Source organism: Cottoperca gobio, chromosome 3 (assembly GCF_900634415.1).
Source record: "Cottoperca gobio chromosome 3, fCotGob3.1, whole genome shotgun sequence".
Lineage (NCBI taxonomy): Eukaryota > Metazoa > Chordata > Actinopteri > Perciformes > Bovichtidae > Cottoperca > Cottoperca gobio.
Window position 1 is genome coordinate 2,932,949 of NC_041357.1, and position 25,765 is coordinate 2,958,713.

At 40.3% G+C, this 25,765-nt stretch overlaps 2 protein-coding genes across 4 annotated transcripts in view; one reads left to right on the forward strand and one right to left on the reverse strand.

Moving 5' to 3' along the window:
* Positions 1–3,101: 3,101 nt before the first annotated feature.
* Positions 3,102–13,032, reverse strand: LOC115003794 (adhesion G-protein coupled receptor G1). Of its 3 annotated transcripts, XM_029425721.1 has the most exons (14): positions 12,955–13,032; positions 12,638–12,768; positions 12,483–12,558; positions 12,160–12,299; positions 10,734–10,853; positions 8,678–8,797; positions 8,505–8,550; positions 8,261–8,355; positions 7,653–7,771; positions 6,025–6,293; positions 5,346–5,442; positions 4,867–4,996; positions 3,815–3,971; positions 3,102–3,331 (listed from the first exon to the last, which is right to left on the reverse strand). In XM_029425721.1, the coding sequence occupies exons 3-14, from the start codon at positions 12,505–12,507 to the stop codon at positions 3,237–3,239; spliced, it is 1,413 nt and encodes a 470-aa protein (XP_029281581.1). In that variant the 5' UTR covers positions 12,508–12,558; positions 12,638–12,768; positions 12,955–13,032; the 3' UTR covers positions 3,102–3,236. The 3 variants fall into 3 exon arrangements, 2 of the variants coding, with proteins under 2 accessions (XP_029281581.1, XP_029281590.1); XR_003831705.1 differs by lacking the exon at positions 4,867–4,996 and having other exon boundaries at positions 3,198–3,331; positions 12,160–12,301; positions 12,955–13,026; XM_029425730.1 differs by lacking the exons at positions 3,102–3,331; positions 3,815–3,971; positions 4,867–4,996; positions 5,346–5,442; positions 6,025–6,293 and having other exon boundaries at positions 7,323–7,771; positions 12,160–12,301; positions 12,955–13,026.
* Positions 13,033–18,529: 5,497 nt separating this feature from the next.
* The window catches only part of mmp15b (matrix metallopeptidase 15b), a 28,300-nt gene continuing 21,064 nt past the window's right edge, over positions 18,530–25,765 (forward strand). Inside the window, exon 1 of the mRNA XM_029458844.1 lies at positions 18,530–19,520. Within this exon, the coding sequence (XP_029314704.1) occupies positions 19,398–19,520 (123 nt within the window). The 5' untranslated portion in view covers positions 18,530–19,397. The remainder of the gene's footprint in view (positions 19,521–25,765) is intronic.

The window sequence follows — 25,765 nt, forward strand, 5'->3', positions numbered from 1 at the left end:
AAATGCTGCGTGTTTGTTCTTGAAATGTCTTTCAACATCACATTTTCTGTTGTTTGACCATTTCTCACCACATATGGAGCACGCAGGTAAACCAGCATCGTTGGCAGTAAAAGCAAACGTATCTGTCCACGCACAATTTATTTTAATCTATTTTGCTCCGAGACTTTTCTTCTTTTGGTTTTATCCATGGCATACAGAGTTAGGTGGGGGTCTGCAACTCAAGAGGAGCCCCCTGCAGGGGAAGGTGCCGCGCCCGTAGACGCAGTAGAATGTGACGCATTCTTTAGTGAACAAAATGTTTAAAAATATATTTTATTTCAGCGTCACAATATCACCTGGAACTCCAAGATAAGAGGAGTTCCCTTTGAAGGATCGTCCACTGTGCAACAACACATACATGTTCCATGTTTGTTTTGTCAAAGCTACAGGGAGCCACTACAGAGAGGTTAAAGAGCCGCATGTGGCTCCTGAGCCACAGGTTGCCGACCCCTGACCTAAAGGGTTATTTGAAGTCCGACACCAAGACACATACATGTGTGTGCTAATGTCACAGTCTAAATTCCACTGCTACAGTAAACCAGGTTTGTGAACAGAAATGTGATATCATGTACAATAACCTAAAGGTTTGGACAACCACTGAAGACTGTAAAGTTTCCAGTTGTACAGGCTTTAGTTTTAATTATTAAAGGTAAAACCTGCATAACACAATATAGATACACACACACACATTGACATTGTGAAAAAGATGTTTAATATATACATGATGAACATCAGTAACCAATTTCAAATGCAATATACCATAGATTCTGTCTGAAGGCTCAGGCCACAGGATGTACACTCTCAGAGAACCTATGTTCTCCCACTGCACTCCATCAGATCACATCGGGACACAATGTGGAGTCTGCACCATTTACTACGGTGGCCGACAATGAAATGATCCAAATTCAGTAACTAAATCATGCACAAATACGACATTTAAACTCGAGTGAAATGTTTGACTTTAAGACTAACATCTTCTAGAAATGTTGCCAAACATGGAATGTTGTTGTTACAAGAGACACAGAAACATCCATTATGTCCTGCTAGTTCTATTCCACAGTATGGGCAATACATAACCAGGGGAAGAGCAATAATGTTAATGTTAAGTGTGATTAAAAATGTATCCTAAGCATACCAATGTTTGTGATATAGACCTGCTTCACTACAGACATTTAGACTTGTCATGGCACACAGGTGCTTCTTGCAGAGCATTCTGTATTTGCAGTACTTTTTGTTGGTCTAGATGTTTCTTCATTTGCATGTGTTTTTGCATGTTTGTGTTTTTTAGTTTGCATAATTTTTTTGAAGCTGCATTTCACCTAATAATGTTTTGGGTCGTTGTAACGCATTTGCCTTTGTCGACCACCGTAATTTACCATTTAGGAAAAGATCGTGGTTCAGGTTAAAATAAGTACATTTATTACGTAACGTACATGACGTTGGTTAATTTGCATATGTAACTTAAAATAAGTCAATATTCAGTTTTGGCTTCACATGGGACACAAACAGTGATCTCCTGGGTGAAGGTCCTGTGTTCTTATGACGCATCCATCCACACCGACCGCCTCCCTGCGTGGACATAGTAAAAGTGGGCAGTTTCTCCGACCGTCTAATATTGCCGCGGATGGGTTTATATTGGAGTCTCATACAGACAATTAAGGGTGCCTTAAGGATTGTGGTGGGTGATGATACACTTCCACGAGGCCCTGAAGTTTAGTGGAGATCAAACAGGACATAAATGACATCCTCTCAACTTGTATTCTGCACGTTCTTTCTTGAGAAGGAATTCAAGATGCACAGTTTTTTAAAGTGTGACAATTACACCAAGACATTGCATGGTTTGAATCTACATTCTTGGCGATCTGTAAGTAGTTTGCACATTATATTCCCGTTCACATATTTGTGAACAGACCACCAGGGTATGACTTTAACAACAGTGTTTAAAAAATATACCACTAAAACTGTGAATTTTATCAGTCACCTGCCTAAGTTAGCTCTAGCAAGCAAGCTTGCTTCTACTTGCTTGTACATTGTTGTAAATGAAAATCATGATCTAAACCAGAAATAATAATGGCAAACTGTACAGTATTCCTGTATAAATGCCCCCGGGCAAACGCACACACACACACACACACACACACACACACACACACACACACACACACACACACACACACACACACACACACACACACACACACACACACACACACACACACACACACACACACAAGAGGGGAATGTCTTGGTGTTTTGGGTTTAGGCCATACCTGTCAACATTGGAATTTCAAAATAAGGGAAATTGTTTGCCGGACTCCGCCCATATTTTAATAGCTCTCAGCCACCAATGTAAACGTAAACACATAAGGGACGGGTATATACATTCAGAAAATACATGTTTATTTAAAGTATGTATTGCTTGTTTTATTTATTAGTTATTATCATCAATTTATTTGATGATTGATGAGTTGTGTGGCTTTTGTTTTCCCCGACGAGGACTTCCTTGCGATGGCAGAGTTGGGAAACATGTCCGCTACACTGCGACTGAAATCATCGCAGAAGCTGAAGGCTACATTATTTTTGCCGCAAAGCATCAACATCTTTACCTCAGCTTTGGTCACTTGGTCTGCCTCCGACACAGTTCTTGTCACACATGAAGTCATTGACAGAGTATGTTTTGTGCCTCTTGTGCTTGTGCTTGGATGATTTTTCTTGCTGGTGAACATCGCTTATTCTGCCGTGTGCAATGCTAACATCTGAATGGCACACTTTACAAAAAGCACGAGTTTGCCCAACTCTACTTTTAATAAATAAGGGAAGGTCTCCTCTCATTTGTCTAGTTACTTACATAAAGTTTGAACTTGTTTGGCAGGTACAACTGCGTCTCCATCTATCTCCCGTTCACTGTGACTCTCATCCATATGTTCTCGTCTTCTTCTGTGTTATTGTTCCTGTTTTCTTCTTCTGTGTGTTTACTGGCGGATAGCGTTTTTCAGCCAAAGTTAAACATAATACTGCCACCTGCTCTATCGGAGGCCACTGTACACTTTTTTTAATTAGGCCTATTTTTTTTTTTTGAAAGGTTAAAAATACAGGATAATTACGGGAAAATATTTAAACGAGAGAAAAACGGGATAGAAGTAAAAATACGGGATAATCCTGGGAAAAACGGGAGGGTTGACAGGTGTGGTTTAGGCTCAGCTGTTGGTGCTGCGTGTTTCATTACTCATCTTGATAGATGGGTTTCCAGTCTTTCTCAAAGACATCGCAAACCACAGGAAAATTAAGAAACCTGAGTGACAAGAGAGAGCACAGGAGTACAGAATCATGCAACACATGCAGATACCACTGAGGAACAATCTGAATTTGTCATGTCATGTTTGTCAATATACAAATAGTCAGGCCAATATCCATTACACATCAAATATTATTATATCTGTATTTGAATGATCTTGTCAGTTTTCAATAGGATTGGATGAAAACAGAGACTGACAATTTATTGTGAAGTCATCCATGTTGTGTTTCCATTACACATTGACAGTGGGAGTTTCCCAGGTTGCCCTGTATGGTCTGGCGTGGACAACACATTACAGTCCCTGCTCTTAACCTTAACATAAACATGTGAATCAGCTATGTTTAGCTTTCTGTATTCATGAAAGTAACACACTATTGTACCCCATCCTGAATGTACCAACCACGAGTGTCATTGAAATATGTCATATTAACAGTAACATCTGCACACAGAGCTGAGCATGTGGAAGCAGGCTGTGCTGACCTTGCAGTGAGTTGAGGATGCAGAAGAGGTAGAGGACAGGAGTGGTCAGGTAGCCAAAGGAGAAGAAGATCAGGCCCCAGGTAACGCCCAGCAGAGTGGTGACTCCCAGCAGGCTGCAGATGTCCTTCTTGGCTCTGTTAGAGTCACTCTGCCCAAACTGACAAGCAAAATATAGAGTCAGAGAAAATAAGAAATAACCAAGTGGAGACCTTGCAAAGTATGTCGTCTGGAGGGAATATCAAAAATGCTTTTGAGAACAGTACACAAATATAGAAAACATGTTCATGTTATGTCATGAGTGCTTTCTATGAGAGACAGTAGCTTCTACAGACTGTATGTGCAGGGGAGACAACTATGATTAGAAATAGTGATAAACAAATGTACCAGAATGAAAGGTCATCATATTAGCAAACAGAGATTAGACAATAATTGCTTATTATTCAAAAGGGAAATGTAACCTTTAAATATCAGATACAGATAAAGAATGAGGCAGGTGATATTCTCTTTATTATCAACAGATCCCATGAAAAGACCAAAACAAACGTGGTGTCAGGAGGTTTATCAGAACTTCCCTTCCCTGTCTGTGGCACTCAGACCCAAGCCCATTGGTTCATACCGAAGGTCTCAAATATATAGTTTGATTTTAAGACAAGACCCAGAATATTCCTGCAGCAGCTGGCCACTGTAGCTTTTAGCAAACATAACACACACAGGAGTAAGTAGTGCATTGTCAGGGACTATCTTCAGCCACATATTAATACACGTTCTGGTGAGTGTTTAGAGCAGAGGGTCAGTGTACGTGTGGTTGAGTCAAAAATAAACTGCAGCGTGTGTGTTCATGGGCGGCTCATTTATGTGTTTGAATAGATTTTGGATAAAAATGGAACTCTGTGGCACAGAGGAATACACAGACAGTGTTTGATTGTACAGTATCCATTGGTTGTTGGTTTTGCTTTAATGGGATATGGATAAGCAAAAAATATAAATAATATCATGAGACCTTTTCCTTTGAAGATCATTTTTAAAGACAAGGAGTGCAGATTGACACAAACCTCTTTGCTGTGACGGAGACTCAGAACGCGTCTGACTGTCACCCCTAACATGATCACATTAAAGACGAAGACCAAGCCAAACACTCCCACTGTAGTCACCATCTTCACTGTGGTATTGCCTATATAGCATCTACAAAAACAAAGAGAAAGTACAATAAGGGTTTGATCTCATACACTGAAAAATTGAATATGAATTCTGTAATAAAAATGCCAATTCAGGCGCTCCATGTATTTTAAAGTGTCCCTCGGGACTCAGTGTCTCAACTCAAGGTTTTTGGTTCAGGAAATAGAATCAATACATCCCAGCTATTCAATCATGTGTAATAGCAGCTGTCACTGTAAAGGGGGTTTGTGCACCATTTCCAAATACATTCAAATACACAGAAACGCTAATGCACATGCAATACACTTAATACATATAAGTGAATTATTAGTTTAGATTGTACATGCTTGCAAATATGTTCCAGCTTCTCCCTTACATTTCCGTGCCGTTAGGGTTAGAAGAGTCCAGAGGGACACGACCGTACGAGCTTCTGTCGATGATGACCACCAGCAACACAATGACTGCAGGCGTTCCTGAAACCCAAGGGTTAAACAAGAGGTCAATCCTTTCACTTAAGGGCAGTGGTGGGAAGTAACTAAGTACATTTACTGAGATACTGTACTTAAGTACAGTCTTTGTGCACTTTACTTGAGTATTTACATCTTGAGCTACTTTATAGCTCTACTCCACCACATTTACTTTTCACTGCACTGCATGTATTTGTTACTTTAGTTGCTTTGCAGACTCAGATTCATATTACAAAATATAATCAACGAATAATTTATGATGTATTGGATGAAGAACAGACTGTATTGATCCCGTGGTAAAATTCACAAGCTGGCAGCAAAAACTAAACCCCACATGTATCAGCTGCAACCTGTGTCAATAATTAGAATCCAATAATCCAATATATATATATATTATTATTCTGAAATGAGCCGTGGTACAGAATGAGTACTTTTACTTTTGGTACTTTAAGTACAATTTTGATGCTATTACCTTTGTAGTAACATTTTAAAGGCAGGACTTATACACTGTACTATTGCTACTTCTACTTAAGTGAAAAATCTGAAGAGAGTTTGTTGACTTGTAGGAGCCTGGCCTTGGCGACTCACCCCATCCCACCACGCTGAGTTTGATCAAGTATCTCCTGATATAAATGTTGAAGACTTTGACTAAGAGAAGGTAGAGGTGGAACCCCTCCAGGGCCATCCAGCTGAAGGTGGCCAGCAGGAAGTAGTGAAGAGCAAGGGCCATGTAAAGGCAAAGGCCAGTGGAGGACAGTCCTGCCACCGTTTGGCTGGGGAGGAAGTGCAGGTTGAGGAGGAACAGGGCGAGGGCGAGGTTGATGTGGACCTTCATAGAGACATCTGCCCTGACTTTTCTGGAGGAGAATTGATCTGTGGTAAGTGTTCAATTATTTGCAGATTTCATGGTTATATAATGATGGCGCTAAAATTATGTCATGTAAAGTGGAGGCAGAAATGAAGAATTGATGACATTTACTGTCAGAAGGAGAGAATTTGAGAATAAAGGAGGAAGAAGAGCACATTGCATTTTGAAGTAATGGAAAGAAGGAAAGTGACAAATAAAGCAACAAATGGACAGAGGCGTTAAGCAAGTGCAGCAAGAAATAGTGAAACAACTACTACTAGGTCGTCCTCAGACGGGCCCTCCATCGGTGCTTCCAGTCATCCTGATCCTCCATGCATCTGGCTAGCTCGCCAGTATTTTTTGCTCCCGCATCTTTCCTGAGTACATCCACGTATGTTATTGCGGGACGCCCTCGTGATCGGTGCCCGTGTGTTGGCTCCCACAGCACAAGTTTGCTGGCTGGCAGCTCTTGGTGTCTCTGGCAGTGACCTGCCAGCCTCATTCTCCTGACCGCTCTCGCCCACCCTTAGCGCCCCCCCATACAAGTGCGTGTTGGTGACATACTCATCCTTGTTGATGCCAAGTACCACATCTCGTGTAGCACCCATCTAGGGATTTCTGCAGGGTGGGCTTCAGGGTCCAGCATTCACTGCCATACAGGAGAACAGACTCCACTGTTGCATGGAAGAAGCTGAGTTTCATTTGTCGGGGAGGTAGGAGTTCCACACACAGGTCATGCCGTTCAGAGCCCTCTATGCAAGCGCCTTCCTCACTTTAAGGTCTTGCTCGGACGAGTTGACCCATGAGCCCAGGTATTTGAAATCATTGACTTCCTTTAGAGCAGTGCCTCCTGTTGTTTTTAGAGGTGGATGGTCCGGGGGGATGTTATATGTTATGAACTCAGTTTTCTTGGCATTTAGCTGAAGGCCAACCTTGGCGCACTCTGTCTCTACTCTGCCCAGGAGTTCCTGTGCTTGCTCTACACGGTCAGAGAGCAGACTGATGTCATCCGCATAGTCCAGGTCCGTTAGGACTAGAGCGGGGTGTCGTCTCGACCTCCTAGGTGTTATTGTGAGGCCAAGTTCTAGCTCCCGTCCACTGATGGCCTTCCTGAGCGAATAATTTAGGACTATGATGAAGAGGAAGGGGGCAGTGTCCTGTGGCTGGGGTGTCCCCTTGCAACACCCCAGCCAGGATGTTAAACTCTTCACTGTTGCCTCCATTCCTCTCCATCACTGGAACACACATACTGGTCACCTCCACGTGAACAAACAAGGGAGGAAGAAGAGCTGAAGAAGTGAAGGAAGAAAGACAGAAGGAGGCTGATGAAGATATGTGAGGAAGGTCAGGAGGGATGAAATTAAATGACCTATAAGTGATGAAGAGCAGAACAGTGATGACCAGGGCAAAGAGAGAAAGACTACAGCCAATCAGAGTGATGTATGTGAGAATCTTCAGGTGTGTAGTTGAGAGGGCCGGAGACGACACCTGGAGACAAAGCACAAAGTCTGTGTTTTACAGGGAAGTTTGTCTTTTTACTTTATTACATTTATTTGACAGAGCAGATTAGGATTACACATTTAACTATGATAATCTTATAAATTAGGATACATAGTTACAAATTAAACTAGTCAAATGCATATAATGTAGTTTAAATAAGCTCTATTCTCACCAGCTTCAGTATTAAATACCTTGTGTTGATTTATCAGTATGTTATGTAATAACGATAAAACATCCTTGTGTTTAATGCCCACTTCTATTTGTGATAATACTTCAATTTACCAGGACACTGTGCTGATAATACTTCATACGTCATTGCACTTTTTATCTAAAGTCACAGTGTGCAGAATTGGATATTTTAAACTTGTGTGCCACATCCTGTCGTGGCTGGTAATGACACTCCAGCAGGCTGAAATGCAAGATCTCATGCAATCCGGCTATCCACTATATTTATTTGATGACGAAGGCCAAGCCTACCATGAGCACGCCGAAGTATGTGAGGTGGTCACAGGAGCAGGTGATGTGGCTCTGACCACGTTCCCACATGCTTAGGCAGCCATGATTGCTAAAGTCTGGTAGGTTAATCAAACAGACAGAAAGAACATTATCCATAATATCCATTATATAAATGATCTTGACACTTTTGAATTACATCAACTCACTTTGCTGGTCGTGTGTGAAACCACACTGAAGCCAACAAGTCGTTGTTCTTTATACTCACCCTTTGTTGAAAAGTTAAAGAATACACAGCTGGGCACCTGGTTCTCCTGTGACACGACAATACAACATGTTTACAATATTGTACAAACTGTATGTGTGGATGTTTGTTCAACTCTACAACATTACAAAGGTTAAGGTTAAAGTAAATGATTTGTGGAATGAAGCTGTATTTACGTTTACAGAAAGAGCGACTGTGATGTTGACACGCTCCTGTAGTCCTGAGATCTTCTTTCCCCGCACACTCAGGCCAACCAGTCTGCTCTCATATAACTCATCCGAGGCTCCCCATAGGGTCTACAGTACAACATACAGGCAGTCAATTAGTTTGACACATTAAGCAAGAGAATTAGTGTGTAACACTTGATCACTCCTGAAGTACCTGTATTGTGTTTAAAGGAACAAGTCCCCCTGTGATCCTCTTCACTGCTTCATATTATCAGTCTGTCAGTATTGCTGTACACACTTTCCTTCATAGAAACGTTTACAACTAATTATGTTTTGCATGTTACCGCAGGATGCAATCACGAATAGCAAAAGAGCAACTTCTTCTACTCCAGAATAAACTTTTGGTTATTGCATGATTTGCAGTACGATTGCATTTGAGGATATTGTATTTTGTCAGAAATTGACATCTCTTCCTCTTTGTGAAGGATTTCTGCCTGTGCTTGTTGAACAGTTGTACAACATAGTGACGTGAGAGACCTTTTTGACAGTGAGGAAGTAAAAGAAAAACACACAACAACAGTGCATGGGTAAGATAACTACAATAGTGTTTCTAATTACATTCAACAGCAGCTCTAGGTGTCCTCTAATACCATATTATCTACATTTGATAACATAGAAAACAAATGTTGTTGTTTGAGTAGCTCTAATTGTATCACATAGTGCTAAGCTTTAGTACATGAATGAAATAAAACAATGCTGGTCATATCATCAGCATGTTCTAAAGAATGAACCTGTGCCCTATGCGTCTCACTTCACGTGACAGTTTGTCCTCCTGTGGTTAAAAGGTGTAGCTGGTGGCCAGTTGGAGAAGAAACTATGTGGCTATTCCAACATCGATGAGCTTGAACATATTAAGTCATTTAGTTTGGGAAATGAGCTCTGTCCTGCTATAATGCAGATTTGCAACTTTCCACAGAGTAACTCTTTTTATCAACTGAGCCAAAACCTTGTTCACTCTTCTGAGGCGCACCCAGTCCACTTCCTGAATCATGCAGCCGGTAGAGAGGAGCTCATACTGCTCACAAAGTCAATGTAATAGGGTGGATTTGTTTCCTTAACCAAAGAAATAAAGCGAAGCATTGCATGAATTTTAAGTACATTTTAAGTTGATGTATTTCCAAAAATGTCAACATAAAAACGTTTATGTTACTGTATTGAGTAACTAGACCACGCTGGTTTCAGACGGCCTCTGCTCGCTGAAATAACACCGTGACACCACTAACATGTTACTGACACATGAAAACAAGGACATGTTCCCTGTGTTCCCCTGGTTACTGATTACTCTCTGTAAATGAATGGGTGTAATGCAAGAAATAGTTCCCAAAACAAGATTTGAAATTAGGTAGCAGTTATATAAAATATATACAATTTGTTGTGATTTTCTTTTTTATAATCTGAGTTTTATATTAAAATATATTTAGCCATTATAAATATTTGTTATTATAACATTTGACTCTCTAGCTGGAGTGAGGATACAGCGTGTTATCTTACACAAGAGACCGGGCCGCTTCCAAATAGATCCTTGTTCAACCATTTATCTAAATCTTATGATGAGCATGAAAACAACAGTGAACATGTGAAATGTCCTGTAACATCCAACTGTACTGCAATACTGCAGGCACCCACAACTATGACACAAACCGCAGGTCAAAGCTGAACCAGGGAGCAGTGTGGAAGGTATTATGGACAATTTGGGCTGCTGGGTTTCAACATATATGGTTTCACTCGCACCGTTTGTCTGTTTTATTATTCAAAAACAAATAAAAAAGCATAAACATAATTATATGGTTTAGGGAAATGGGTTAAACTGGGAGTTTGCAATCGGATTGCTTGAATTGTGTTGCCCTGTGTACTACACGGCATTCTATGAACCAATAGCCAATACAAAAGAGTGGTTCTTTAAGTGTACAATGTAAACACAATGTAAGATGAGTATATAGTCTTTTGGACTTTAGATCTTCAGATTGTTTTCTACAAAATTGTAGATGAACGTGTCGTCTCTGACCCAGTTTGCTTCAGGCCAGGTCAGCATGCAGAATATGACCGTGTTGTTTGATCCAGCATCCAACTCTCTCGGCAGTCGAACACTCACTTTGCTGTTGGGGACAGCCTTGTCTGACCGTGCCTACATCAGGCACAGAGCAAAACACAGAAACATTCCAAGTAAATACCTGTAACAGAATAAAGCAACTTTCACAGATACATTTGTACCTTATTATTGTACCTGTTAACAGAATAGTCGACTATCAAAACCACGATGAAAGGAGGGTTCAATTACGACTGGACAGGAGTTGGTGATTGGAGCAGTGGAGGGACATAGCTAACTGAGACGGTTTGATTACTTTTATTGTTTTTGTCGAGTTTGAATTGAATGACTTTACGATGGGGAGTTTTTTACTTTTTGGGAGTAGTCGACTCAAATGCAGTAGTCGTGAATACCTTATCACCAGCAGGGAAGGAATTGTAATTTTCAAAACAGGCTGACTCAACACTGACTCAACACAGTAAGCTGTTGCACGGTTACGTGCTTATAGTCACTTCTGACAATAAGCACGCCTGAGGTGAAACATTCATCTTGATTGGGACTCCCTACCAATCTGGGGTAATGTCCTGCAGCTGACCAGAGAATGAAGCAGAGAAGATATTTATCGTTTGGGGGATCTAGTAACTATCATTAAAAAAGCCCACAGCATAATATAATGTCATCCTTTTGGATGAGTAGTCTTATTCTCTTACCAACTGCAACAATGTTCAATAGGCCTTGGTAATGATAAGTCATTGTTGAAAAACTAATAGCCATATTAGTGATTATAAATGAAAACATACTTCAGAGAAACTCAACACCATGAAAAACATAATAATTAAGGAAGACTTCTTGTAAGTAGCATTGTCTGCATGCAGAATAGATAAACATATAAATGCATGGATGTGTTGCAAAGCGACTTTATATTAAACAAGACTATGAGCCGATACAACCCGGTAGCAGCTCATTGAGATGGTACTGAGGCACGGCAGAGCATTGAGCTAAATGCTAATGTTGGAATGCAAATACAGTATACTCACAATGTCAATGCTACCATGCGGATGTAAGGCAGGTATTATGTTTACCATGCTCATGACTTTAGCTGTGCATGTTAGCATGCTAACATTTGCCAGTAAGTACTTATGGTGGTGGTAGGGCTAGAGGAAAAGTCAGGGTAACAGCAAGGTCATACATTATCTGGGAACCATGAATGTCTGTGACCAATATTACAGCAATCGTGAAACTAGTCGTTAAGTCAAAAATGTCAACCTGATGGTGGTGCTTGAGAAAAGGTCAAGGGATCAGCTGGGGACTATGTCTGCAACCCATCCAGTAGTTTTCAAGATATTTCATTCAGTCTGGATATTGCTGACATGCCATTCCAAGGCTATGCTACTAGCATTCTTACCTCATTCTCATTAGCATGTATTTCAAGGCCTGTGAAGGGGCCTCTGGGTTTGTGCAGGACAGCCACCAAATGACTGACAGACAGGGATGTCGTCTCATTCACCTCTGTTTCCTCCAGAACCTGTTCCAGGGTCGCCAAGGCTCTTGTGAAAATGAAAGGACAAACAAGCTTAAACATTCTGTACGACTGTACACCTTAACCTTAACTTACTGCTCCCATGTACTTATGAATCATTGTTTTATTACTCATAACCATACACAGGTGCTCACACAAACCCCAACAAATATAGTATGTATTCTTTTAAATGAAATTAAAATGTTTACTCGATATGGCCACCATCGTTTCCATTTTCCAAAACGTTGTTTACTTCTTCCATACACGATCTGGTGTTTGAAAGCCCTGCACAGCAAATAAATGATTTATTGATATTCAAGATATACAAAAATAGTATATTTCCAAAAGAAAAAACATTTCTCACCTCCTTTTCTACCCATTTTGCTTGAAACATGTTTTTTAGACTGCCTTAAAACTGCATTTTGACATATGTGGCAGGTGATGTTATAAAAAACCAAAGACAGGACCAGCCAACAGAGGAGCGACCACTTCATTCTGTGAAGTAAAGAGGATTCATTTAGAAAAAAACCTGTCTGTACTTTACTAACAGACATTGGTCATGTGGCAAATACATAGACATTAAATCTAACCTCTATGATATCACATATTTAAGACTTATACCCAGACAGAGAGCACACATATTACTTAGGCCTAATATCAGCATTAGTACACAAAGCCTACCTTTTAATGTTGCTGAGTCCGTGTAGAAATAGTTTTGTCTGAAGACTATACAGAGTACAGCTGATATAACAACAGGACAAAAGCAAGTGAGAAAAGTGAGGGAAGTGAAAAAAAAAATGTTAATAATATTCTAAAATAAAAAGAGGAAGCAGGAAAAAACACACCTAGTCACTTGCCTGTGTCGCCACCGAATATGGGCTCAGAAGATTGTACTCAACATGCACTCTGTATACACATTAAGCACTACACTGTAAACCCAAATGTTCAAAATAATTAAAAAGATTAAGTAGTGTAAACTTACATTTTTTTAGTTACTGTATTTTCTTAGTTTTTGAGTTAATTTAACTTATAATTTTTGATTAATTTGAAATATTTTGGAGATTAAGTAAGCACCACTTAAAAGTATAAATGTAACTGTACTTATTTCTATTATTCTTTAGTGCATGCGTCTGACGTCAGGAACAGCCTGTGGTGCCTGTGCTGAGGGTGTGGTAATGCCAGCTTCGGTATTTAGGGAAGGCCACAATTGCCAGCAGGTTACTGGCAAGACAAGCAATACTGAGACCACATGTACACACACACACACACACACGCACACACACACGCACACACACACACACACACACACACACACACACACACACACACACACACACACACACACTTAACAACTGTTTTACACATGTACAATTTATGGTCAATTTACCACATAACTCCATGAGATTTTCAAGTGGCTGACATTCATTTTTCATAACGCTATGAAAATAAATATACCGTATATCCAAATATAACAGTTTGAATGTAAAAGTAGATCTGGTGATCCGGAAAACCCGGAAAGAAAATCCAGTGAATTGCATCTACTTTGTCGATATTTGAGTAATATTTAGAAGATTCTGCAGTCTGCATTTGAAAACAAAGTTTAACTATGGCTTCCTTATGTTAGCCTCAACAAAATAGATTTTAAATTGAAAGAAATCATAAAATTGAGTAAAAAAAAAATGTAATTCAACTCTCTGATATTTGTAGACACCATTAGTGTCACTCATTCATTTATCCAGGATAAGGCTGATGAGCCAGAGCTCGCAGATGTTGCAGTCATCAGTGACAATGAGCAGTCCTGCTCACGACCAGCCTGTACATCTCTGCCGTCACTGATAATAACATGGTGGACCTGCTGATGCCTTCCTGGTAATGTTTGGACTGATCTATGCACCTCAGCTATCCTAAAGGACTCACCAACAGAAGATTTCTACTCACCATTGTCTTAAAATGGTCCAAACTGCACAATGTGCCTTTGTACTTGTTAATGTAATATTAATGTAACACTTTTACTTGACTGATGAGATCACGGGTACAAGCGGCCGAAATGGGTTTTCTCAGACGGGTGGCTGGCGTCTCCCTTAGAGATAGGGTGAGAAGCTCAGCCATCCGCGAGAGACTCGGAGTAGAGCCGCTGCTCCTTTACGTTGAAAGGAGCCAGTTGAGGTGGTTCGGGCATCTAGTAAGGATGCCACCTGGGGAGGTGTTCCAGGCACGTCCAGCTGGGAGGAGACCCCGGGGAAGACCCAGGACTCGGTGGAGAGATTATATCTCCTCACTGGCCTGGAACGCCTCAGGATCCCCCAGTCGGAGCTGGAGGATGTGGCCCGGAGAAGGGAAGATTGGGGTTCCTTACTGGAGCTGCTGCCCCCGCGACGCGACCCCGGATAAGAGGTAGACGATGGATGGATGACTGGTGAGTGATTAAAAACAACAACACGAGAGACTCATACATATTGAGTTTAGTCAACATAAAAGAGTGTGTTTGTGTACTTCTAATGATGTTGTTTTAGAAGCAGTGTATCCTGAACATATCAGCTGCACTTCACAACTACCACCACCAGAGGGCAGTAGAACATTAAAGGTGTAACAAGCTGTTCAAAGCTAAATGTGAGCGTTAAATCCTCCGGTTTGTATATGTTGGGTTTTTCCCTCAAACATGACAAGAATGTGTCCTCACAGGACAATAAGTCAATAATTGCAAACATGTATTACTATAATGGGAACATATTTGAATTGTGTCTCTCCTGATAGCTTGATCAACAAATTCCACATGAAACCCTGGATCTGTATTAGAATTCATGCACTTCTTACTTTCTCTCTCTCTATTTTAATATTTAATGGAGGGGGGGGGGGGGGGGGGGGGGGGGGGAGTATGAATTTGAACAAATTAGAAATTAAGAAATGAATTATCATCTTCTGAAATCATTGAAGAGTTTATTAAAACTCAATTCATTACTACAACATCATTAATTAATTTTCATTAATTATTTCATTGTAGATATTTAATTTTAAAATGCATTCTTTCAAAAGTCAGTTTCATTCTGGCATTTTCTCCCCTTATTAATACTACCGGATGTGTCATAGCACTAAGAAATATTTCTAGAAATGAGATTAAATTATAATTCTATAAAATAGTTGATCACTGTCTACGTTACAGTGTGTTTGGAATCAAATGCAGTGTGTCCCGGGTTAGAGTTTGTTGGTAGCTCTGAGGAAAAAAAAAATTGGTCTGACGGTGGCAGCAACAATAATACCATTTGGAAACGTTAGAGGGAAAAGTTAAGTTTCTGCTTTAATAACAAAAGTTATGACGCATAACATGAAGCAGTGCCTGACAGAAAAAAACATTAAATAAATAAAAAAGTGACATGAAATAAAAGCAGACTTTGGAAAAAGGGCACGTTAAATAAATATCTCTATTATGAAGTTCTTTGGAAATATTTTTTTTTAATAATGAGTTGAGTTTTTTGTTACATTATTTCACAAATTATTCTTTCACTTATATATTTTCCAAAATATAACTATTTATTTCCTAATTATTTCTTCATTTCACATTGAACAGTTTGGAGCTCCATAGCTGTCAGGCCCGTTCGACTTGAGGTGGGAGTGATGTGTTGGTGTTTTGAGCTGCTATTGTCATCATAAAAACCTGAAGCCACCTGTTTGATTCTAATATAGACAGAAATGTGTTTATGGAGCCACCTGCAGCCTTTGATGCTGTTCATACATTCTGTGTGTGTGTGTGTGTGTGTGTGTGTGTGTGTGTGTGTGTGTGTGTGTGTGTGTTACACATTATGCTTTATCCATCAGCAAGTTTACTGGCTGGGCATGCAGGTGGCCTTTCAGCCAGGTGGCCAGCTCGGCATTTCTCACAACCGCCACCAAAGCTTGTTGTAGGCTATTTACGGACCATTTTGCACATACTGTTTAAAAAAACGATTAAATGTATGTTCAAAATCTAAAATAACAATACTGTAAATTACACTGCAAGTTGATACATTCTATTACATCTAGTATAATTTCATTCTTGTGTGACCTTAATGTAAGATTTTCCTCATAGTGCCAGGCGGAAAAGTTGAGCTGCCAAAGAGGACGTACGGAGAGTTGTGGACGAGAACTTGTGGCCCAATGCAGAAGACAGGGTTGACTAGCACTGTTGTATTTATCTGAAGCTATAATATATGTATAGTGAATATATACATGTTTCTTTTGTGTTGCATTACTGAACTACCTTACAGTAGTTTATGCCTACTGAAGCATAGTCCGGGAAATATCTGTTAGATACATGTTGACAGTTTTTACTAACTGAGGAAAACAATTAAGTTTTAAAAAATATTATCAGGATGGGGTCTGTTAGCGAGGGATTTCTCCTTTTTTGGTTGGTTGATGCCGAGACTGTTGAGATCACTGGTGTGTTGGAAGGAGTTGACTGATGTTAGCCGCTGGGGTTTGATCCTACCTGAGACAAACCATCATACAAAGAGAGCAGTGAAGCAGAATGACTCACACAAAGCAGGTGCTGATCCTCATGACTAACTGGAAAACCCTGGGTGAGAAAACGTCCTCTTTATTTTTAAGTAAATGTTGCATTTTTAGTTGTCAGCTAAAGTGGCTACATGTTACACAATGGGGATTTCCAAGGAGTCGTACTCTTACTTTTGGCAAAATCTACTGCTCCCGTTTGCCTCCATCCCAAGTGGAATTGCTAGAAAATATCACTTTTTGTTTTCATTGGTGTAAACGTAAACGTGCGGGAACACTAGCTGAGAAACATTATCATGTATTACATGAACTGAGGCTCACATATTGAGAAGAGCTTAAGGAAGGCTTACCAGTGACCTTTGTGTGTGTTAAGTAGACTGCGCCATCTTTTCCCCTGTGTTGACCTCAGGCTACAAAGATCAATGAGCCTTTTAGACACACTTCACTGCAATACCAAGCAAGGGTAAGTGCATTAATGGTAAACTACTAAAAAATCCCTTCCACATGTTTCTCCTGGTATCCTGATGGCTTAAGGTTGCATGATCTCATAATATTTTGGGTTTAATAGTTATTTGTGATTGCTCAATGAATTAGAAATGCCAAAACATCACAGCGTCAGCAATCGCAAACAGCTAATTTATAGAAGTTTCTATTTTAAATAATATTAAGTAAAACTTGCCAAAGCAACATTTTTATCATTCCCTTTATGCATTTTACTTTTGTGCTCTATTTTAAAAAAATCACCAGGATTTATTTTTAAAGTGTTTGTTGACGTAATACTCGTTCCGGCCATTCATAAGTTATAAATATCATTATAAATGTTTCACCTGTTTTCACAGATGAAGATAAATAAATAAAGGAAATTAGAAAGATTATCCTGGCAAAAACTTTTTTTCACCTGTTCTTTAGTGATAAACTAAACATTTTTAGATCAGACTTAGAAAATGGATGACCATAATTATTTTTCTCACTTGCCTCGCAGGGCTTTTGTACATATATGCAGTTAATTGTGCAGTTACTTATTATTGCTTACAATCATGGCAAAGATTGTAACAGACTATAGAATATAGAATATATAAAGATAACGTGTCATCATTGTGTGTGGTGCTGTGTATTTGTGCATGTGTGTGTGTGTGCTTGAATGAAACTTACAGTAACAACATTGTCATATTGGTAAATTAATAGTTAGTTAATCACATCACACAATGGTGGCTTTAAATCTGTGTGTGTGTGTGTGTGTGTGTGTGTGTGTGTGTGTGTGTGTGTGTGTGTGTGTGTGTGTGTGTGTGTGTATGGCTCTAAAGCACAGTAGGGAGGGTCATATTTGCTAGCGTTCGCCTCGGGCTCTTTCTTCGTTCCCTCCCCACATCCACCTCCATCCGTCCGGTTGATTAGCATTGTCGTGGTCAGCTTCATCAAGTCAGCCATAGAAAGACAAGACAATACCGGAAATGATTTGCCTTCAAAATAAGAGAAACAACGTACTCACACCTGGGAGTAAACTTTAATCATTCAATTAAAAACAAAGACAGTGTCCCTTTTATAGAGAGAAAATACACGTTCTGTATTATTTTCCCCCTCTCTGCTTAGTCTTAATTTATTATTCAATCAGAGCCTTCAAAATGAGTCAGACTACCTACCTTTTATTTTGAAATTCCCGGCAGGGACTCCTCGTTACCGTACTGTCACGCTTGACGCTGATATCTCCACGTTAGGTACTGAAACCCCACGACAGCGGACCACTGTCCGTGCTGCTCCGGTAGGGAGACAACATAGCCACTGACTCAGGACTGACTGATAGCATTTAAGTATTGGCTTCCGAAAAGGTTTTCTCGGGGAAAAGGGAAAAACTGGATGTAGAGGGCAAAGAAACCGTTTAATATATTTTTTTATAAAGAGGTCGCGAGCTATAACAGCCGTGGTCGCTTACATCTACGGCACTGATTGAAGCTCGGAGTCGGTCAAGTGCGGTGAACTTTGGGTTTATCATTTTGTCGTTGTTTTATAGTTTGCAACTTTCTCAGGATACTTTGAACTGCTCTCCAATAGGCATTATCACGACAGGAGGTTATTAACCTACTGGTTTTGAACATGTTAGCTGTATATTACTTACTAAAAAACATGTCTGCGATAGACCCACTTTGCTGAGTAGGCATTGCTAGAGGCATTGTGGCTCTTTTGTAAAGTGCACTTTTAAGGTTACTAAAAAGGCAGAGATTTGATGTTAATTAAATGAGACGTGCGCTCTAGTGGGTCACTCCCGCTAGAGATAACAGAGCACAGTACGCAACGAAAGGTGAGACGGTCTGTTAACGCTGTAACACAACTTCAAGGAGAAAGCTGCATGGACTCATAGGTTCACATATGAGTGAAGACAACTCACCAACATGTATGGAGGGTCAGTTTGTAGTGCGGCTCTGACTGTAACATTAGAATGGAGCTCTTTTCTAGGATACACGTGCACTGTTGAAGACTGTCGTAGATTTCTTGCTAAAGAATAGTTTGTACACACTTTTCTTCAGAGTTTTTACTACTTTTACCAAAAACCCTGCAAGCAATAACTCGCCAAAGAAATCGTTCATTACACCGTCGGGATTAAACCACGACCATCTGCGATTGTTTTTCCTCGCGCCGGTACGATGGCCTCCAAATCGCTGAACATCTTCTTCTGGTTGCTCTGGAGACGGACCTTCCTCGCGGTGTGGCTGTGTGCGCTAGTGGCGCGTGGAGGAGCGGAGGATGACAGCGCCTTCAACTCAGAGGTAAATACACAGCAGCGTTATTAGTGAATAGACAGGCGAAATAATGCTCGTTGCTTAGCCTACTAACCACGATGGAACCATGAAGCTGCAGATGCTAGAGAGGACTTCATAATATTGACATAAACTATTTTAAGTCGGCACGCTTCCAAAAGGACCAAAAGTAATTTTCTTAGAGTAGTAATTTGTTGTTTGCTGAAATCAGATCATTTTAAATAACCACACACCTGTGCTTTTCAAATGTTATTAATCAGGTAAGCAATACAATGTAGCATATTTTCTAAATATAGGCTTATACTAGGCCTATATAGGCTACTATACAATATATTATAGCCTGGTTGAATAGTCACTTTTGTGTGCCTCATTTTAATCAACTAATATGAACATACCTGTGTAACAGCTTCATACATGACCTAGCCAATCATGAACTATGCAGGACCATCCATTGCACAACATCTGGTTTATGATACTATTTATAATTACATTGTTATTACAATGCCCTTACCACATTTTTATTTTCCCATGTGGGTCATCCACCACACTTGTTTGTTTTGAGAGACAATGTAATTGATAGGAGCTGACTTTATACATATAAGAAGGATTAGTAGTGGAGCTCTTAGTTGTTGTTTGAAAGAGAGCGAGAGAGACATGACAGGTGGAGAAACCGCTCGGTCATTAGAAGGGGTCTGCTTTTTAGACAGGTTACAACATGTTCTGATGGGCCATTGAGTATGTGTTTGTGTGTGTGTGTGTGTGTGTGTGTGTGTGTGTGTGTGTGTGTGTGTGTGTGTGTGTGTGTGTTTGTGTGCCGGTGTTTGCTAATGTGTCAAGAGATGGCGGGTTTACAAAACGTGTGGACTGATGAGAAATTCCTACGCACTTGTTGTATGTGTTTGTGTGTCAGCTGAAATAGTAGCAACCCATGTTGTGTAGTTAACATCGGGAATGCTCCATATAAGCATATATCTCTGAAACTACAGTGCACTTGCTGTTCCAACAAGTCAATTATGGCTGCTTGAGAAGAAAGACTTGACAGCCTCCCAAATAGGATATTCTTGCACTGAATGTCTATGAAAATCAAGCCAACAATCAATATTGTTTCTCCGTATCAGTTCTTTACAGGATAGCTATGTATTTAATAACATACTTATTACAAAGCATTGGCAAAAATAAAGATGATACTACAGGCTGATATCATAGCTTAAAATCAGCAGTGCTCTGGCAACCATGGACCATGGACAATAGTGGAGGCTTGTATCAGCTACAAGTGGTGTTTGATGATTTAAAGATGCCTTGCTGTTCGTTTGTTGATGGGCCTGCTAATCTCCACAACCTTCCCACTAATCTTTATGATGGGAGAGACCCTGCATTTATGAAGTCACTGGTGGTCTTTGTGGCTGATGCATGTTTCTCTGGACTCTGAGAGGAACATTTGTTTTCACCCACTAACAGCCATAATAGAGGTTTTAGAAATGTGTGTGTGTGAACAGAAAATAGGCTAATAATACTTTATGCCGTGTCGTCTACTTTCAGACAGGTAAAGGAGGACTTAGTGTGTTTTGATCAACATAATCAACATATAAAATAACAAGACTTGTAAAAAAGACATGGTGTTGGGTTTGGCTCAAAGCAACCTCTATCTGTAAAACAAACCCAGACTGTGTTGGAGTGTGTTGAAACTACATTACACCTACTCTACAGTTTGTTCACATACTGAAATACGTCATCTCAAATTCAATCTGATCCTCACTTTTCAGATATAGTTCAATCCATGTGTTTAGGAGTTGGCCCGAGACCTCTACTCCTACTCTGTCTGGACAAAAAGGATGAAGTGGAAAGGCAGAAGAAGGAAGCAAAAGACAGGGAGTTTGAATGTGACGGGAATCTGACAACAGTTTGATTTAAAAAGAGAAATGTCCCAGCAAACGCTAAGTAAAACCAGTGGTGGAGTTATTTATGAAAGAGGGAAAGAGAGACAAAGGTGGAGATAGAAAGTTGATGGGGAAGGTGGTGGTCAGTCTCAGCTGTGCAGCATGTGATGGCTGAATGTGACAGCTGTTCTCCAACTGGGACACACACACACATACAGGCAGACAGTGAACAGGCATGCTGGGCCTGGGACTCCAAGGCATCTTAGGAAATACAATGGACCCTCTTGTTGAAGAGAGAGAGCTGTGAGAGAAAATGTGCTAATAGGAGAGAAAGAGGATGAGAGATCCCAGAAAGAAACATGGTCATGATAAGAGAAGACTGCGTATAGAGAATGCAAAACGTGCACAACAGCAATTTGTAGCTAAAGCAGAGTAACAGTAGCGAGGAGAGGGGTAATCAGGGACTTATTGCTGCACATAACAAGACAACTTCCTCAATCCGTATCCTCTTTGTATCCATGTAATCCGCAACGTGCTGTCTCTTCACATTCCAGCCATTTCCCCCTTGTGCCCTTGTGATTGGCTATCACCATTTCCACAAAAACTCACATGGCTAAAGTGATGGGACGAGGCAGGGGGGTGATACGAGATGGGAATAGGAATCTCTGAGCGTGTAATAGGGTGATTGTGCATGTATTTATAAGTTTTGCTTTATTTCCTGCATTTAGCTAAATCGTGTGTTCTTGCATGCTCTATATGTCCATATGTGTTGTTTTGCATGCAGAACAAGAGGCATGTCTTCAGGGCTTCAGACTGACTTTTCCACTGGTCGCACTGGTGCTCCTTACTTTCAGTTGGTCGCACCAGCACATGATTTGGTCACACTTTTTATTTTATGGTATAGCATGGCATTTATCAGTGGTGGACAGTAACTAAGTACACTTACTCAAGCACTGTTCTTTCCATTTCCTGCTACTTGATCATTCATAGTCCTCTCCAATTCAGAGGCAAATATTGTACTTTTTAGTCCACTACATTTATTTGATAACTTTAGTTACTTCAGATTCAGATTAATAACACAACATATAATCAACAAAGGGAGTATTTCTGCTCCGGGTGCACAAATGCGGTCCCGCAAGCACGCAACTCGCTCGTCAAGTTGACTTTGGAGGTGTGGATGGAATGGGTGGGGGCACCAATGTTAATGATCACTATGCACTTGCATGAACGCCATCTCAAAAGGTTTTAACTCCAACCATTTTGGTCGCAGTCTGCAGTCCTGTGTCTGTTTGCCTCTGTAACTCCACGTGTGCTGTGTGAAATCAAATCGAACTGATGAAATTCTCTTCCACGTATCTGTGTGTCTCACTACTCCATTTACTTATCCATCCTCTTGGTAGGACTTTGAGGGGTAAGAGATGGCAGCAGACCAAACCTTGGAATAAAAGCTCTGTTAGTATCTTGGCTGACATTGTGGTGGACACACACCCACACACACAGACACACACACTCCTGGCAGGTTTTACAACTCCTTGTATATTGCTGGGTCTGGTTTTGGCAGGTAAGCTCAAGGACTCTTTGAGAGACCATTTAATAGACGAGGCCAAGCATACATGCGCACCCACACACACAAGCACCTCCTGTTGTCTAAGACTTGTTTTGTATTCAGCCCAGCTGATGAGAGAAGGTGAGCGGCCAGACTGAAGTACTTGACTGTTTTAGATGAATGGACGTGAGGGGTGGCGGGGGTTCATATACCTCCATACATCTTCCTAACAGCACTGCAGCTCTTCCCCTGTACGAGACTACAGCCTGTTGTAAATCCTTGTTTGAAAGGAAGAGAGAAAGAGTGTGTAGAGACAACATCAGATTCCTGGCTATACTCAAAGACACAAACATCAACGGACATGAAAGCATTCCCCTTTTTCATCGAGAGATGCGGATCACAGAGGAGCAGGGGAGATTGTTGGAGTTTACACAGGACAGTAGCTCGGATTCTTCTTTAGATTACTTTTATTGGAGTCCTGATGGGAATTGAAATGTTACGCTGTTGTGGTTGGATGACTGTTAGTGGGTGCATTACAGCAAGTGCTTTGATTTTATCTTCAGGCAGTATGAAATATGAACAGCATTAGCTGACATGGAATGCTAATCAATACTGCTCATTACTAATCAGCTCTTTAAAGATTTCCTGTCTTTTGTGGACATGTTTTGTTTGTTATTTAGTAAATTCATGTTTCCTAGTGAAATCTAACCGAGTGGAATTATCATTCGTCAAACTTTTGTTGAGCTGCTGTGATGGAATCAAACTGTTTGGTAAGGTTCTCTTTGAGTGATTTGACCACTTATTAAACTCTCCCCCAAGCAGTGTGTGTCCACTCACAGCATTGCAGCTGTAACCTGGGGTCAAGCTTTAGACTTCACCACATGCCAAAGAGTTTGGAGGGTGGTGCTGTTTTTAATGGAGATACAAATCTTTGTAGGATTTAGGGGGGTCTATTAGGAGAAATAAAATATAATATTCAAAACTATGTTTTAAATATTGTATAATCACCTAAAACTAAGAATCCTTGTGTTTTTGTTACCTTACAATGAGCCGGTCATATCTTCATAGGGAGCAGGTCCTCGTCACAGAGTCCGCCATGTTGCACCACCTTGTTACAGTAGCTCAGAACTGACAAACAAAACACGGACCCTAAAGAGAGCCCTTAGAGGGGTGTTCAGTGGGTTTCAGTCTGCAGCCTCACCGCTAGATACCCACACACCTTTCCTTTCAAAAAACAAAAACACATTAACAAAGAAATGCACGAAACAGGGACTCATCATCTGAGATAGCTTTATGTTTCAAGTGCATATTTAAGACCCTTTTATGGGGTTATTGTTTTACAGAAGCCAGTTGCAGATGGAGTTTTCAAACCACATGCTGATTAGCTAACGCCAGCAAGCTTCAGCTAATAATGGTCATTTCAGACCAGTTATTTGTGACGAGTTATTGTCAGCCTGGTGAACTGATGTTGGTGGTGTCTTAGTTATTGTGTAGCAGTTACAGCATGTATGCTTAACTTATTTGAGATGAAAAGAGTGTTTTGTGAACCCCGCCTCCTGTTTCCTGGCCTCTGTGTGTGTGTGTGTGTGTGTGTGTGTGTGTGTTTGTGGGTGAGAGAGTATTTAGATAGTGTTTCAGGAAGTGCATGTTTGTTTTAGGGAGTGTGTGTGTGTGTGTGTGTGTGTGTGTGTGTGTGTGTGTGTGTGTGTGTGAACTTCCTTATCTAAAGGCAGAGGTGGGACATGGTCACGTCCAGTTCAGCCCTCTCTCCATCGCTTCCTGCTCCTACACACTCACTCACAGAGCTGAAGAGGAAGATTGAAGATGAGACACAGTGAGGGAATAAAGCTAAACTGCCAATAGAAAATAATAGAGGTGTAAATAACAGGCGATTAAGATTAGACAACAGTTACATGCTATACAGTATTGTATTGTACATACGTGTGTTTAATGTGCAATACTGACATAGTGCAGTGGAGTGCTATTATATAATATAATACAAATACAATAGCAACTATAGGATAACAGAATATAAAAGGTGACATCACAGCTATTTAGTACAGTAACTAAATTCACAAGAGGCAGCTAAAGTGACAAAAGTGAAGTATGTATATACATATAGGATAGTATAAACATAACTTTAGGATCACAGAACACACAGTGATAAATAGGAATGAAATAGAATACATAAGGCATAACATATGTATTCATTAAAGTAAGAAAATGTACAGTTCATAACTCTTCCTTGTATAATGATAACACAATATGAAGTACTAATATCTATAGTAACTAATGATAATAATGATGAACATTGGAGTGACTGAACAGGGCACCAGCTGCAGTGTTTGGAGATGTTACATAAAGAGGAAACAGGGTTCTGAGGGATTGAGCTCCTCAGGCCAGTTGCTCCAAAGCCTGAGGGCTCAAACTCGTTTTGTCTTCCACCCTTGACCTCCTGATGGCCAGTGTACCTTTGAGTTAGTTGTGTTTTCACTACAGTTGCATGATTTAAAAGAAATGTTCTGCATTGACTTCATAGAGAGAAAACAAGCACAACAGCAGCAGAGACTGAACGCATCCGTCACTCAGACAACCATCTCGTCTGCTTTCATTTTTTACTTTTGATATTATTTCCTTTTAGTGCGTTTTCTGCCACATGAATATACTGAACAACTTTTTAGTTTTTTACTGATGTCAGACTATCTTAATACATTTATGATATAAAAGCACGACCTTTGGGGAAAAGAGAAGCTGCATTAACAAAGGCCATATATCTAATAATTCATCCACTACCTTAATTGATCACAGAGGATGAGATGCCATCAGGATCT

Coding starts and splice junctions, on each gene's coding strand:
- LOC115003794 (XM_029425721.1), bottom strand. CDS start 12,507: ATGGAAACGATGGTGGCCATATCGA. Junction 8,356..8,504: donor CTTTAACTTTTCAACAAAGG/GTGAGTATAAAG, acceptor TTAACCTACCAG/ACTTTAGCAATCATGGCTGC. Junction 7,772..8,260: donor CATACTTCGGCGTGCTCATG/GTAGGCTTGGCC, acceptor CTTTGTCTCCAG/GTGTCGTCTCCGGCCCTCTC.